We start from the raw sequence: 13,169 nt of genomic DNA on the forward strand, positions 1-13,169 counted from the left end.
TGATTCTTTTCAGATAGAGCCTAGCAATTGATTCAGGGTAACAGTTGCTGCAGTACCACTTAATGGATTCCACTAAATTTTACTAACTGATGAATGTTGAAACCTCAAGGGAGGATACCTATTCGTCAGTATTTCACTATGAAAGCTGTCCCTGCTTTATATTATCATGTGTGAGAGAACGTGGGTCTTTCCCACTAGACTAGATATGTCAGTTTGGGGACATGTGAAGCAGTAATTATGGACAAGGATAATGCATGGCTTTCACAGCCCATTGGGTTGATGTTTTGATTGGCAGTAGCCACAATCCATAACCATAGCAAGGCTAGGTGCTAGTTCAGGCCTAATTCCAACACCATGCAGGGCCCATCCACCTCCTCTGGATCCTTCTCTTTGAATCGTTTCCTCCTCCATATTCACCAGGACTCCTACACTGGAAGAACAGGAAGACTCTGCCTTGGATGCAGAGGGGGGCCTTAATATGTCACAGGCAAAGCTACAGGTGGAAGCTGATTGTTATCTATTTCAAGATGAAGATAATGATAATAATGACGACAACCACACTAGCCAAAAACACCAACCATGGCAGCTCCCTTTGTCCGTGCATACAATGGCAAGCTGTATGCTCTGCTGCATACATAGTAGCATCAAGCAGAGGGATGAGTACTTGATGGTAGTGCTTTTAGACCATCGCTATAAAAACAAAATGGGGAAATTCGTCCCTGCTTCCCAAAGAGAAGAACTATTTGAATATTAATAGAATAGTCTGTATACCCAGCTTTCCACAGTGTTTAGGGAGACCACTACAACTGCCAACTCCCAGTCTAACTCACTGAGTCAGTGCTCCACTTCCTCTGCCACAAGTTTCAGGAGGAGTAAAAGAAGCAGCAGCCAGGCTCAGTACAGTATCTAAAGGATGATGAATCAAATTTTTCAACTAACAGCACCAAGAATGCCCATGGCGGGAAGGGGTTAAAGACCCCAACATCCGCCGTAATAGTATGATAGACGTTGGGAAGGAGTGAACATCTGTTTTTGCATAGACCTACATGTCACTTTCAATTTGACATAATTTCAATTGTGTTTGTTTAGAGAGCTAGAAATTGGAAAGATTTAAGCTGTGGTTCATACCAAACTTGTGTGACCTGAAACAAATTTTGGTGCTGAACAGTGGCAAAACTGCTGTTGTAGCAGCTGCTTTGAGGCCTGCAACTAGAAATGAGCTAATTTTTTAAAAATTTGATTTGGCAGGTTCGCCAAATTTTCCGATACAATTCGATCCAAATTCATTTGCGACAAATTGCAATAGAAAACAGCTATTTCCTGGCTGCAGAGAGCTTGTATAGTGGTATAGAACACTGCTTTTTTTTTTTTTTTTTTTTTTTATTAGTGATGTCCCACTCGAGGATCTGAACCAGTGATCAGTGCATTATAGACTGTATATTGCAGCTTATAGAGGAAGTCTGCTTATGCAGATACCGACTTCCTCATAGGCTGACTTTCTCTGTTCTGGGCAGGATCAACCAGGTGCTGGGGGCCTGACCCCAGGCTGCAGAAGATGCATATTGGCACACTCCGATGGCAGAACCCCTTGGATGCTGCAGTCATGTTTCACACACATTATTGTGTGCATAAATTGAGCATTATACAGTATTATGTGTTTATTTGGATCATAGGTTCACTGTAGTTTGAGACCATACGCTAGTGAGTTGGGGGGGGGGGAAATAAAAAAAAATAAATCGATCCCATATCCATTACAGTACCCACCTTTTGCCCCCACTGTAGGTCTTTGCACTGAACGTTTGAAGCATCCTCAAGTTCACACGCATTTTCAATGCATGTCATGAAAATACATGTGAGTATGAGGACGCTTCTATGCTGAATTACACTACCTATTTAATATGAGTATACATTACTGTAAGGAAAACGTTTGTTCTTGTACCGTGTTAGCCAGTGGGTAGGAAATATAAAAAAACAAAAAACTTGTGAGTCTTCAGTAGTTGATACCTTTTTTAATGGCTAACTAATAATGATGACAAATTACAAGCTTTTGAAGCTCTTGGCTTCTTCCTCAGGTGAATTTAAAAACAATTTCTGATGGAGGAGGACTGGGTCTGGACTGGTTCTGAACAACAACTGAAAACCTTTCATGAACATTTCAACTTGTTCCATCCCACCATCAACCTAACACTCAATTACTCCTTCACTGAAATAAACTTCCTGGACGCAGTCATCAAGATACAGGACAAAAAAATTGAGACATCACTGTATCGGAAATCAATTGACCGCCCTACCTACCTAAGATGGGATAGCTTTCATCCTAAACACATAAAGAACTCCATTGTCTACAGCCAGACTATCAGATACCATCGCATATGTTCAGACCCTGCAAATAGAGACAAACACCTTGGGGGCCTCAAAAACACATTCTTGAGGCAGGGTTACCATCCAAGAACAATTGAAAAATACCAAACAGGAAAACAAATCAGGTGCCCCTGGTCGTCACGTACAACCCACACCTGGAGGTGCTGAGAGGTATCACACGCAATTTACACTACTGCAAAAAGACGACTGTTTAAAATCCATATTTCCGTACCCCCTCTTCTGTGCTATAGACCGCCACCAAATCTCAGGAATATGGTTATTAGCAGCTCACTGTCACCTCCTACCACGACAGGAACATTTCTGTGCGGACAGGAAAGGTGCAAAACGTGCCCTCATATACTGACCACTGACAAGATAAAGATACCAAATTCCAACAGGGAATATAAGATCCAAGGTACCTTCACCTGTAACACACCTAATGTAGTGTATTTAATAATATGCACTAAGTGTTCCACTGAAAATCTATATGTTGGAGAGACTGGTCAGAAACTTAGAATGTGGATGAATTCACACCATCATACAATTAGAGAACAAAGAATGGACCTTCCCGTGTCAAAACATATCTGCAATGAAGATTGTAATATCACCAATGACATTAAAATTTTGGTTTTAAGAGGGAATTTTAAATCCAGGAAAGAGAAGGATTTAAGAGTACAAGCTGATGACCTTGTTTCCCACATTCCAGGAAGGGATGAATCTGTCACATGGGTTCATGGCATCCTACAGAAATCACTGAACTGAAACAGCCGTAAAAGACGAATCTTTGAACTGATAAGAACATTGCGAACTGATGAATTGTTTACTTGTATGTACCAATAACCTTCTTCCACTCTCCCTCCTAAAATTCTATTCCTTAGTGTCCTTTTGTACATAAATATGCATCCTTCAGAAATTGTTTTTAAATAAAACTGAGGAAGAAGCCAAGAGCTTCGAAAGCTTGTAATCTATCATCATTATGAGTTAGCCATTAAAAAAAAGGTATCAACTACTGAAGACTCAAGTTTTTTTTAATTTTTTTTTTATATTTTATACATTAATGGGGAGAGTTTTATTATTTTGTATATTAACTGGTTCATTTAATTACATTAACTGCAATTCAACTTTCTTTAGTGTTAACAAGGGCAGGATCATCACTGTGTGTATTTTCTGCAACAAAGTTAAGTATTTAACACTAAAAGCCCTGAAATTCACTAAACATTATGCCCTACCAAGTTCAAGTCCAGAGGGCATGTTAGTTTGATTTGTCTCAATGTGTACAAATAATAATGGCTTATACAATATATTACAAAGGTTGCAAAAGGTATCTAAGTACATCCTGTATTTTTTCTATAGGAAGGCAAGACATAAAAAAAAAAAAAACCAATTGTCCTCAGAGAGTAATGTACAACCCATCTACAGTCATGGCCAAAAGTTTTGAGAATGATACAAATAGTAATTTTTACAAAGTCTACTGCTTCAGTTTTCCTAATGGCAATTTGCATATACTCCAGAATGTTATAAAGAGTGATCAGCTTAACAGCAATTACTTGCAAAGTCAATATTTGCCTAGTAAAAGAACTTTATCCCCCAAAACACATTTCAACATCATTGCAGCCCTGCCTTAAAAGGACCAGCTAACATCATTTCAGTGATTGCTCCATTAACACAGGTGTAGGTGTTGATGAGGACAGGACTGGAGATCAATCTGTCATGATTAAGTAAGAATGACACCACTGGACACTTTAAAAGGAGGCTGGTGCTTGGCATCATTGTTTCTCTTCTGTTAACCATGGTTATCTCTAAAGAAACACGTGCAGTCATCATTGCACTGCACAGAAATGGCCTAACAGGGAAGAGTATCGCAGCTAGAAAGATTGCACCTCAGTCAACAATCTATCGCATCATCAAGAACTGCAAGGAGAGAGGTTCCATTGTTGGCAAAAAGGCTCCAGGGTGCCCAAGAAAGACCAGCAAGTGCCAGAACCGTCTCTTAAAAGTGTTTCAGCTGTGGGATTGGGCTACCAGCAGTGCAGAGCTTGCTCAGGAATGGCAGCAGGCAGGTGTGAGTGCATCTGCACGCACTGTGAGGCGGAGTCTCTTGGAGCAAGGCCTGGTCTCAAGGAGGGCAGTGAAGAAGCCACTTCTCTCCAGAAAAAAACATCAGGGACAGACTGATATTCTGCAAAAGGTACAGGGAGTGGACTGCTGAGGACTGGGGTAAAGTCATTTTCTCTGATGAATCCCCTTTTCGATTGTTTGCAACATCTGGAAAACAGCTTATTCAGAGAAGACGAGGTGAGCGCTACCACCAGTCTTGTCTCATGCCAACTGTAAAGCATCCCGAAACCATTCATGTGTGAGGTTGCTTCTCAACCAAGGGAATCGACTCTCTCACATCTGACAAACACACATAAAAACCAGAGGGCAGCAGATCATGTGAAAATATAAGATTTGTGTCACTCTCAAAACTTTTGGCCATGACTGTATAGTGATCCAGTCCACTTAGAATGTCTTTCTGACACGTTGACACCTTTATATTAGTAGGGTTTTCTGGACAAAAAATAATTTTTCTAAAAGATCTCTGATCCCATTTGCAGGTGAAATGGAGGTCCAACTCATTACTATTGAGAGTGGTAACAAATTTGTTCAAAGATTTTCCCTGAATTTCTCCACAAGATGAATATATCACCAATGCATTAATATTATACTCCCTAAACTTGATCATTCACCCGTCTCACCATCTGAGAGTGTTATTAGGATATGATGGAGTTATACTATTGGTCCCAGTAGATGCTACTAGACTGAGCTGACATGTTCATATGAACACAACTTCATATATGAACGAAGTTGCATACAAGTTTTTTTTTGAGAACTTGTACAGTCCTATGAAAAAGTTTGGGCACCCCTATTAATCTTAATCATTTTTAGTTCTAAATATTTTGGTGTTTGCAACAGCCATTTCAGTTTGATATATCTAATAACTGATGGACACAGTAATATTTCAGGATTGAAATGAGGTTTATTGTACTAACAGAAAATGCGCAATATGCATTAAACCAAAATTTGACCGGTGCAAAAATATGGGCACCTCAACAGAAAAGTGACATTAATATCTAGTACATCCTCCTTTTGCAAAGATAACAGCCTCTAGTCGCTTCCTGTAGCTTTTAATCAGTTCCTGGATCCTGGATGAAGGTATTTTGGACCATTTCTTTCTACAAAACAATTCAAGTTCAGTTAAGTTTGATGGTCGCCGAACATGGACAGCCCGCTCTCAAATGATCTGAAAACAAAGATTGTTCAACATAGTTGTTCAGGGGAAGGATACAAAACGTTGTCTCAGAGATTTAACCTGTCAGTTTCCACTGTGAGGAACATAGTAAGGAAATGGAAGACCACAGGGACAGTTCTTGTTAAGCCCAGAAGTGGCAGGCCAAGAAAAATATCAGAAAGGCAGAGAAGAAGAATGGTGAGAACAGTCAAGGACAATCCACAGACCACCTCCAAAGAGCTGCAGCATCATCTTGCTGCAGATGGTGTCACTGTGCATCGGTCAACTATACAGCGCACTTTGCACAAATAGAAGCTGTATGGGAGAGTGATGAGAAAGAAGCCGTTTCTGCACGTACGCCACAAATAGAGTTGCCTGAGGTATGAAAAAGCACATTTGGACAAGGCAGCTTCATTTTGGAAACAAAAATTGAGTTGTTTGGTTATAAAAAAAGGCGTTATGCATGGCGTCCAAAAAGAAACAGCATTCCAAGAAAAACACATGCTACCCACTGTAAAATTTGGTGGAGGTTCCATCATGCTTTGGGGCTGTGTGGCCAATGCCGGCATCGGGAATCTTGTTAAAGTTGAGAGTCGCATGGATTCCACTCAGTATCAGCAGATTCTTAAGAATAATGTTCAAGAATCAGTGACGAAGTTGAAGTTAGGCCGGGGATGGATATTTCAGCAAGACAATGATCCAAAACACCGCTCCAAATCCTCAGGCATTCATGCAGAGGAACAATTACAATGTTCTGGAATGGCCATCCCAGTCCCCAGACCTGAACATCATTGAACATCTGTGGGATGATTTGAAGCGGGCTGTCCATGCTCGGCGACCATCTAACTTAACTGAACTTGAATTGTTTGTCCAAAATACCTTTATCCAGGATCCAGGAACTGATTAAAAGCTACAGGAAGCGACTAGAGGCTGTTATCTTTGCAAAAGGAGGATGTACTAAATATTAATGTCACTTTTCTGTTGAGGTGCCCATACTTTTGCACCGGTCAAATTTTGGTTTAATGCATATTGCGCATTTTCTGTTAGTACAATAAACCTCATTTCAATCCTGAAATATTACTGTGTCCATCAGTTATTAGATATATCAAACTGAAATGGCTGTTGCAAATACCAAAATATTTAGAACTAAAAATGATTAAGATTAATAGGGGTGCCCAAACTTTTTCATAGGACTGTATGTGTAGTAAAGGAGGCATTGCTGTAACTGTTGTGTCATACTTAGTTATATCTGAACTTGCTCTGGGAGGGCGCACAGTGGGAATTGTTCACACATATCAAGTTAACTTTTTTTTTTTGGCATCTATAATAAAAGTTTTTTTTTTAAATGTATTTATTTATGGAGATTGCGAACCCCACATAGAGCTCACAATGTACATTTTCCCCTATGAGTATGTTTTTTATTTTTTAATTTTTTTTTGGAATATGGGATGGAAATCCATGCAAACATGGGGAGAATATATAAACTTCTTGCAGATTTTTTTTGCCCTTGGTGGGATTTGAACACCAGGACTCCAGCGCTGCAAGGCTGCAGTGCTAACCACTGAGCCACCGTGTGGCCCCTAATAAATGTTACGTTTTATAGTTACTCAAGACCTCTTTAGAACTATAGCCTTCCATAAGAACAAAGTCAATTTTACATGACTGGACAGCTCAAAGAACTTTCTAATGGCCTTGTTACTCCTAGGCCTGTGAGAGTGACAAGGGGACATCCTCTACGTCTAGAGGAGAGAAGGTTTCACCAGCAACATAGATGGAGATTTTATACTATGAGAAAAGAGAGAATGGAAATAACTGCCCCAAGAAGTGGTGATGGTGGATTCATTGTGTAATTACAAAGAGGTCTGGATGCTTTTCTCAAACAGAACAATATTACAGGTTATAGGTTTTAGATTTTGGTAAGGACAAGTTGATCCAGGGTTTTATAATGATTGTCAAAATGGAGGCATTTTTTTACTCCCCAATTAGCATTAGAGGTTTTTTTTTGTTTTCCTCTGGATCAGCACTGTAGGTTATGGGTTGGACTTGAAGGATCTGTCTCTTTAACCAACCTCATCTACTATTAAACTATGTACACTTTTTCCCAAATTCAAGCCTTCTCATTGTATGTATTAGTCTTTCATGTGTCACTATATTAAATGCTTATGAAAAGTCAAGAAATATCAAATTCATTGCAATACTAAGAAACTACTACCAGGTGTGATATTGCCCAATAGTTTACCAACTATTCAGTGCAAATGTACTGGTCTATGCACATATAAATGTTTTCCCATTAACTTTGGGTTAAGAAGTTTGGGCTAACTCTGTTATATCTGTATCTCTGCTACCACTAATCTGCATCCTATACTCTCTCCTATGGACAGGGTTACATTTTTGAGGTGAACCACATTTTGTAGAAAAGCTGCGTTTTCTGGTGAAGATTTTCCTGCATTTTTTTTAAAGGTAAAGCTAATTGTGAATCTAGCATATGACAGAATTAAAAGTGCTTCCGGGGCCACACGGTGGCTCAGTGGTTAGCACTGCAGCCTTGCAGTGCTTGAGTCCTGGTGTTCAAATCCCGCCAAGGGCAAAAAAACTATCTGCAAGGAGTTTGTATGTTCTCCCCGTGTTTGCATGGATTTCCATCCCATATTTCAAAGACATACTGATAGGGAAAAATGTACATTGTGAGCTCTATGTGGGGCTCACAATCTACATTTAAAGAAAAAAAAAAAGAATTAAAAGTGCTTCCTTTATATTTCCCATTCCTTTAGTTGCAGAAACACAGCTTTTTGTTACAGATTTTGTTGCTTGTTTTTTGAGCCTAACCCAGGAGTGGATTAAGCAGAAGGTAGAAGTATGAGAGCTTCCTATAGATTTCCCATTCCTTTTGTAGCCATTCTTGGCTTTGGCTCAAAAAACGCAGCAAAATCTGCAACAAAAAAAAAAAAGCTGCGTTTCTGCAATGTGGGGCCTCAGCCTTAGAAGTAACTTGAACTAGAGCTTTTCTGCAGTGTATGGCCTCAGTCTAAGATTGCACTGTGAGCAATTTAAGAAATTCCCATTTTCTTTATGGCCTTTTACTTTCCACCAAGGTTATGTTTGAACTGGGCACTGCTTTCAGTATTCTATACTTTATAGGTGGCTGTTTCCTGCCCTGTTGTCTTTGTGTAACTGTGTGTTCCAGAAAGTATTCATTTCTTTGTAGGTATATTAATGCCTTGTCACTGATGTCTTGCCTAAAATCTTCCTTTTTGCTATTGATTACATTTTCTTAACCACATTTGTTTTCTCTTTTAACGCTTTTCTTTTCCTATTATGGGTAGCTTCTTTAATTTCATGAGGTCAGTCCCATTAAACTTGGTGTTGCCATAGTTTCTCTCTGTATAGTACAGGTCTACTTTAGAGGGGATTATCTGACCTCTATTGGAGTGTTGGGATGGTTGAGTTAGCTCACAACAGTTTACATGCCTGTCATTGAATTTGATGGACACGTCTTTTCAACCGTACTAATTATACAAATACAAGAGATCAATTACCCCCAGACACATCGTAGATGCAGCTCCATGGACATTTCCTTGATACTGCATGTAATAGAAGCCTTGACAACAGGTTCTGTCTGGTCACAAATCCCTATATAACTATATATATGCCTATAATTTACATGAATAATCTGTGCTAGCTACTGTAGCTGTTCAGTGTTTTATATGGTGTCAAAAAGAATATACACAATTTAATGCCCACATCTCGGATGCTCACTATATTATTTGTTATTTGATATCCAATCCATAATAAAGACTGTAACTCACCTAGACAAGTACATACCAGAAGATTCTGTTTGTGATGTCTGTTTGTCATTGCAGTTCACCATGGTCTGAATAAGAGCAAGATCTGGTCTCACCTGCACTGCTCTGGAGATTGCCCGGGTAACTAACCCTACTGCATCTCTTATGAACTTTTCCAAGTTTGGTCGGCTGACTTCTCCATAAGCCAGTAACCCTGGCGGCATCCCATCTGTCTGCATCTCTTCCACATTTAGAGGCTGTCCAACCATCCAATGAAACTCTTGTGGATCCAATCCACTGTCACGAGCAGCTTTGAATACTAAAGAAGATCTATGTGCATCACACCCATGCAGAAGTAAAGGAATCTCAAGACTCTTTATTGTTTCAAAGTGATGGTTCAGGTAAGTTCCCACTGCAGAGTCATTGAGTGAGCGAATGTTGAGAATGTCACGTGTCATCATATCAGTATTAGCTGTCAGATAGTGAAGAATGGTGCTGGTTTCCCATGGGTGGCAGGTGATAACCAAAATTTCCTCCCAGCTGCTGTTTTGTAAGACACTGCTTAAAATTTCCATGAGAGAAACCACAGAGCTTCGAGTATCCATGAGTAGGTGGAAGGGATTCTAGAAAGAACCAAGTATTATTAGCTTATATGATACGTCACATCTTGAACATCTGTAACTTTGTGAAGCTGATATATAACATGCAAGGGCTTTTCCTATGAACATAACCATGCTTAAATTTGTAGACAATTAAAAGTTAAACATTTTGCAAATATAAATAAGTTAAAAATGTTGTATAGTTTTCAACATTTTCTTTAGCCACCTTATTCCTGACTTTTGTCTTGATCGGTTTCCAGTACAGGAACTTTGTATGGTCTCAGTCTTATTAGAAACAAGACTGTGACCAGGTTATCTTATAGTAAAAAAAATGACCATTAAAGGGGATTTTCTGCACTAAATTTTTGATAACTTATCTGTAGCATAGGTCTTCAATTTCAGATTGGTGGTGGTCTGACACATGCACAACCAACAATCAGCTTTTGAAGAAACCACATTGTTCAGACAAGCGCAGCATCATTCATTATATAGCAGTTGTCCTTGGTATAGGACTTAGCTGCAAACAGGTCATGTGATCATGTACATCACATTACCGGTGAAGTGGAAGCAGCTCTCACCAGAGGATAGGTCATCAATTATTTAGTCCTGGAAAATCCGTTTACCAAGAACTCCCCTCCCATTTCGAAAAATACTGAACCTAAACCATTATTTTAAGATTTATAATGCTAGAGGATATTTATAATTGTTGGTCTACTTCTGACAAAGAGTTTGAAACCTACAAAATCATTGATTATATAGACATTAAATCTGGTAAAACAAGATATGTGTCAAAACTGTAACTTACCATATACAATATAACATGGACAACATAGCAGTTGAAAGTTAGACATTTTTTGCACCAGAAACTGTACAAGAAATGAATGTTAAAACTAACTGAAATCAAAGCCAGATCCCATAATGAGATTATAGGGCAGATCAGAATCAGGAGAATAAATGTCCAGGCTAATGGTCAGTACCAGGAAGTCATGTCCGAGGCAGAATCAGAACATAAACGGATATCAAGTATAAAGTCAAGGGTCTGAATAAAGCTGCCCAGTATACATAATCATGGATCACAGGCTAACTAAAGATTTAAAGATGGCGCCGCACTGAGTGGCTGCCTCGATACAGTGCTCCAAGCTGAGAGCAACCTTTATCTTCCTTTTCACTCTTTTTGTCTGTATCTTCAAGAATCCTCTAACCAAGCAAACTTGCACTATGAATTAGCAACTAAAAATCGAATGGAAGACCCTGTGGAGTTTTTTTTCCCTTTTGTTTCTATTGTTAAGCATGGACCTGACTCAGCTGGAGTTTTCCTGTTTACACATGTGCCTGTTACCATCCCCCAGGAGCTAAGGACAGCATGGACACCATGCGGCATGGAGGAGAAACCTACAAGGAATTGTGGACTTCTTCTTTCAAGGAGATGATTTTTGGCATCTATTGCTGATGTGTGAAGATCCCTACAGCTGACTGGTATTTCTTTCTATTACTGTGGACACGTGGGACTCTGTTATAACCTGGGAACCTACCATCACCCACCTACCCATGTGTTTATGGAAGCTTGGCAAGAGAGCAGCACCATGTATACCTGGATGGCTTCAGACTTCTTGGGCAGTAGAACACAATAGTAAGAAGAATGGAGGAGGGCTTGTGATGAAGGACATTTGGGGCTTTTTTTTTGTGGTTAATGGACAATAGCGCTGATGCAAGATACCGAACTATCAGCTATGAGCATGAGATCTCACTACCTACCAAAGGAACTGCCACATGTTATCATGATAGCTGCACATGTCCCCCACCTCTGCAAAAAAAAAAAAACCAACAACCTTTCTGCCTGTTATATCTACATGCTGTGACCCCCCCCCCCTCCTCGTGTCCTCCAACCACGGTTGGGCTGTATTATTAACATCACTTCACACAGAGAACTAAATGATCCTGCAGTGTGTCTGTGTTTCTTTCTTTTTAGTTGCCATGATTCCTAGGATTTCTCTATCTGCCATGAGCTTGCATGTGTTTTTCTCTCGTTATATACTACTGTACCATCTATGAAACTGTATCACTGAAATTTCCCCATTGTGAGACTATTAAAGGATTATTTTAGCTTATCTTAACTAGAGTACAACTAAATTAGCAGGCATCTGTAAACTACAGTACACTGCTGAAGTTTGTCGGATCAACACAGTAATCTTAAAAGAATAGGAACAGAACTGAGATTCATGACAATAGGATTATAGCTAATCAATATTCTTGAGTCTTCTTTGCCAGATTATTTTTTTTCAAATTAAATTAGCAAATGATTTCTATTGGTGAAAGGGCTGGACAGTGGGTAGGTCAGTTCAGTACCTGAACTCTTCTTCTGGGAAGCAATGCTGTTGTGATGGACGCAGTGTATGAATTAGCATTGTCTTGCTAAAATTTGCAAGGCCTGCCCTAAAAGAGACATTGTCTGAATGGGAGCATATATTGTTCTATATATACACTTCTTAACATTGATGGTGCCTTTCAAGATGCAAACTGCCCATGTCATAGGCACTAAAGCAACCCCATATCATCATAGAGGCAGGCTTTCCAACTGGGCATTAATAACAGGCTGAATGGTCCCTCTCCTCTTGAGCCCGCATGACATGGCATCTGTGGAAATTTATCTGTCCACAGAACAGTTTTTTTTATTATGCCTCATTTCATTTCAGGTTTGGCCCAAATAAGACAACAGAGTTTCTGAATTGTGATGGCTTCTTTGATACCTGCTTTAGGTGTAATCGATTTTTATTGAGAATTTTTATAACTACAAGCATAGCAAAACAGTATAAACCAAGGCAGACTCAAAAACCCAAACGAGGGAGAAATGAAGCCTCCGAAGAGGAAAAGAATGATATTGCCACAGAAGTAATAAATCCAATAACAACAAAACAGGTAAAAACAGAAAAACAAGACAAAAGGACAGGGACATGAGATGAACACAACAAAGACCGGGCCAGGAAGGAAACAGGCGGGAAAAGGGGGAGCCACATGGACTGCAAGACACCGAAGACCTCAAGAAACCAGCAAACACAGCCCGGGGGCAGAACTTCTTAGGCAAAAAAGGACAGAAAAGTCAGAGGACTCCTGGAACACAACCCACGGTCGCCAGAGGGCTTCAAATTTGATGTTACC

The 13,169-nt window shown here is 39.7% G+C and overlaps 1 protein-coding gene across 1 annotated transcript in view; it reads right to left on the reverse strand.

The window, feature by feature from the left end:
- GRIN3B (glutamate ionotropic receptor NMDA type subunit 3B) overlaps positions 1-13,169 on the reverse strand; it is a 116,920-nt gene that overhangs the window by 53,233 nt on the left and 50,518 nt on the right. The window contains exon 2 of the mRNA XM_075282939.1: positions 9,439-10,037. Within this exon, the coding sequence (XP_075139040.1) occupies positions 9,439-10,037 (599 nt within the window). The remainder of the gene's footprint in view (positions 1-9,438; positions 10,038-13,169) is intronic.

This window comes from Leptodactylus fuscus, chromosome 1 (assembly GCF_031893055.1).
Source record: "Leptodactylus fuscus isolate aLepFus1 chromosome 1, aLepFus1.hap2, whole genome shotgun sequence".
In the NCBI taxonomy this organism is placed as follows: domain Eukaryota; kingdom Metazoa; phylum Chordata; class Amphibia; order Anura; family Leptodactylidae; genus Leptodactylus; species Leptodactylus fuscus.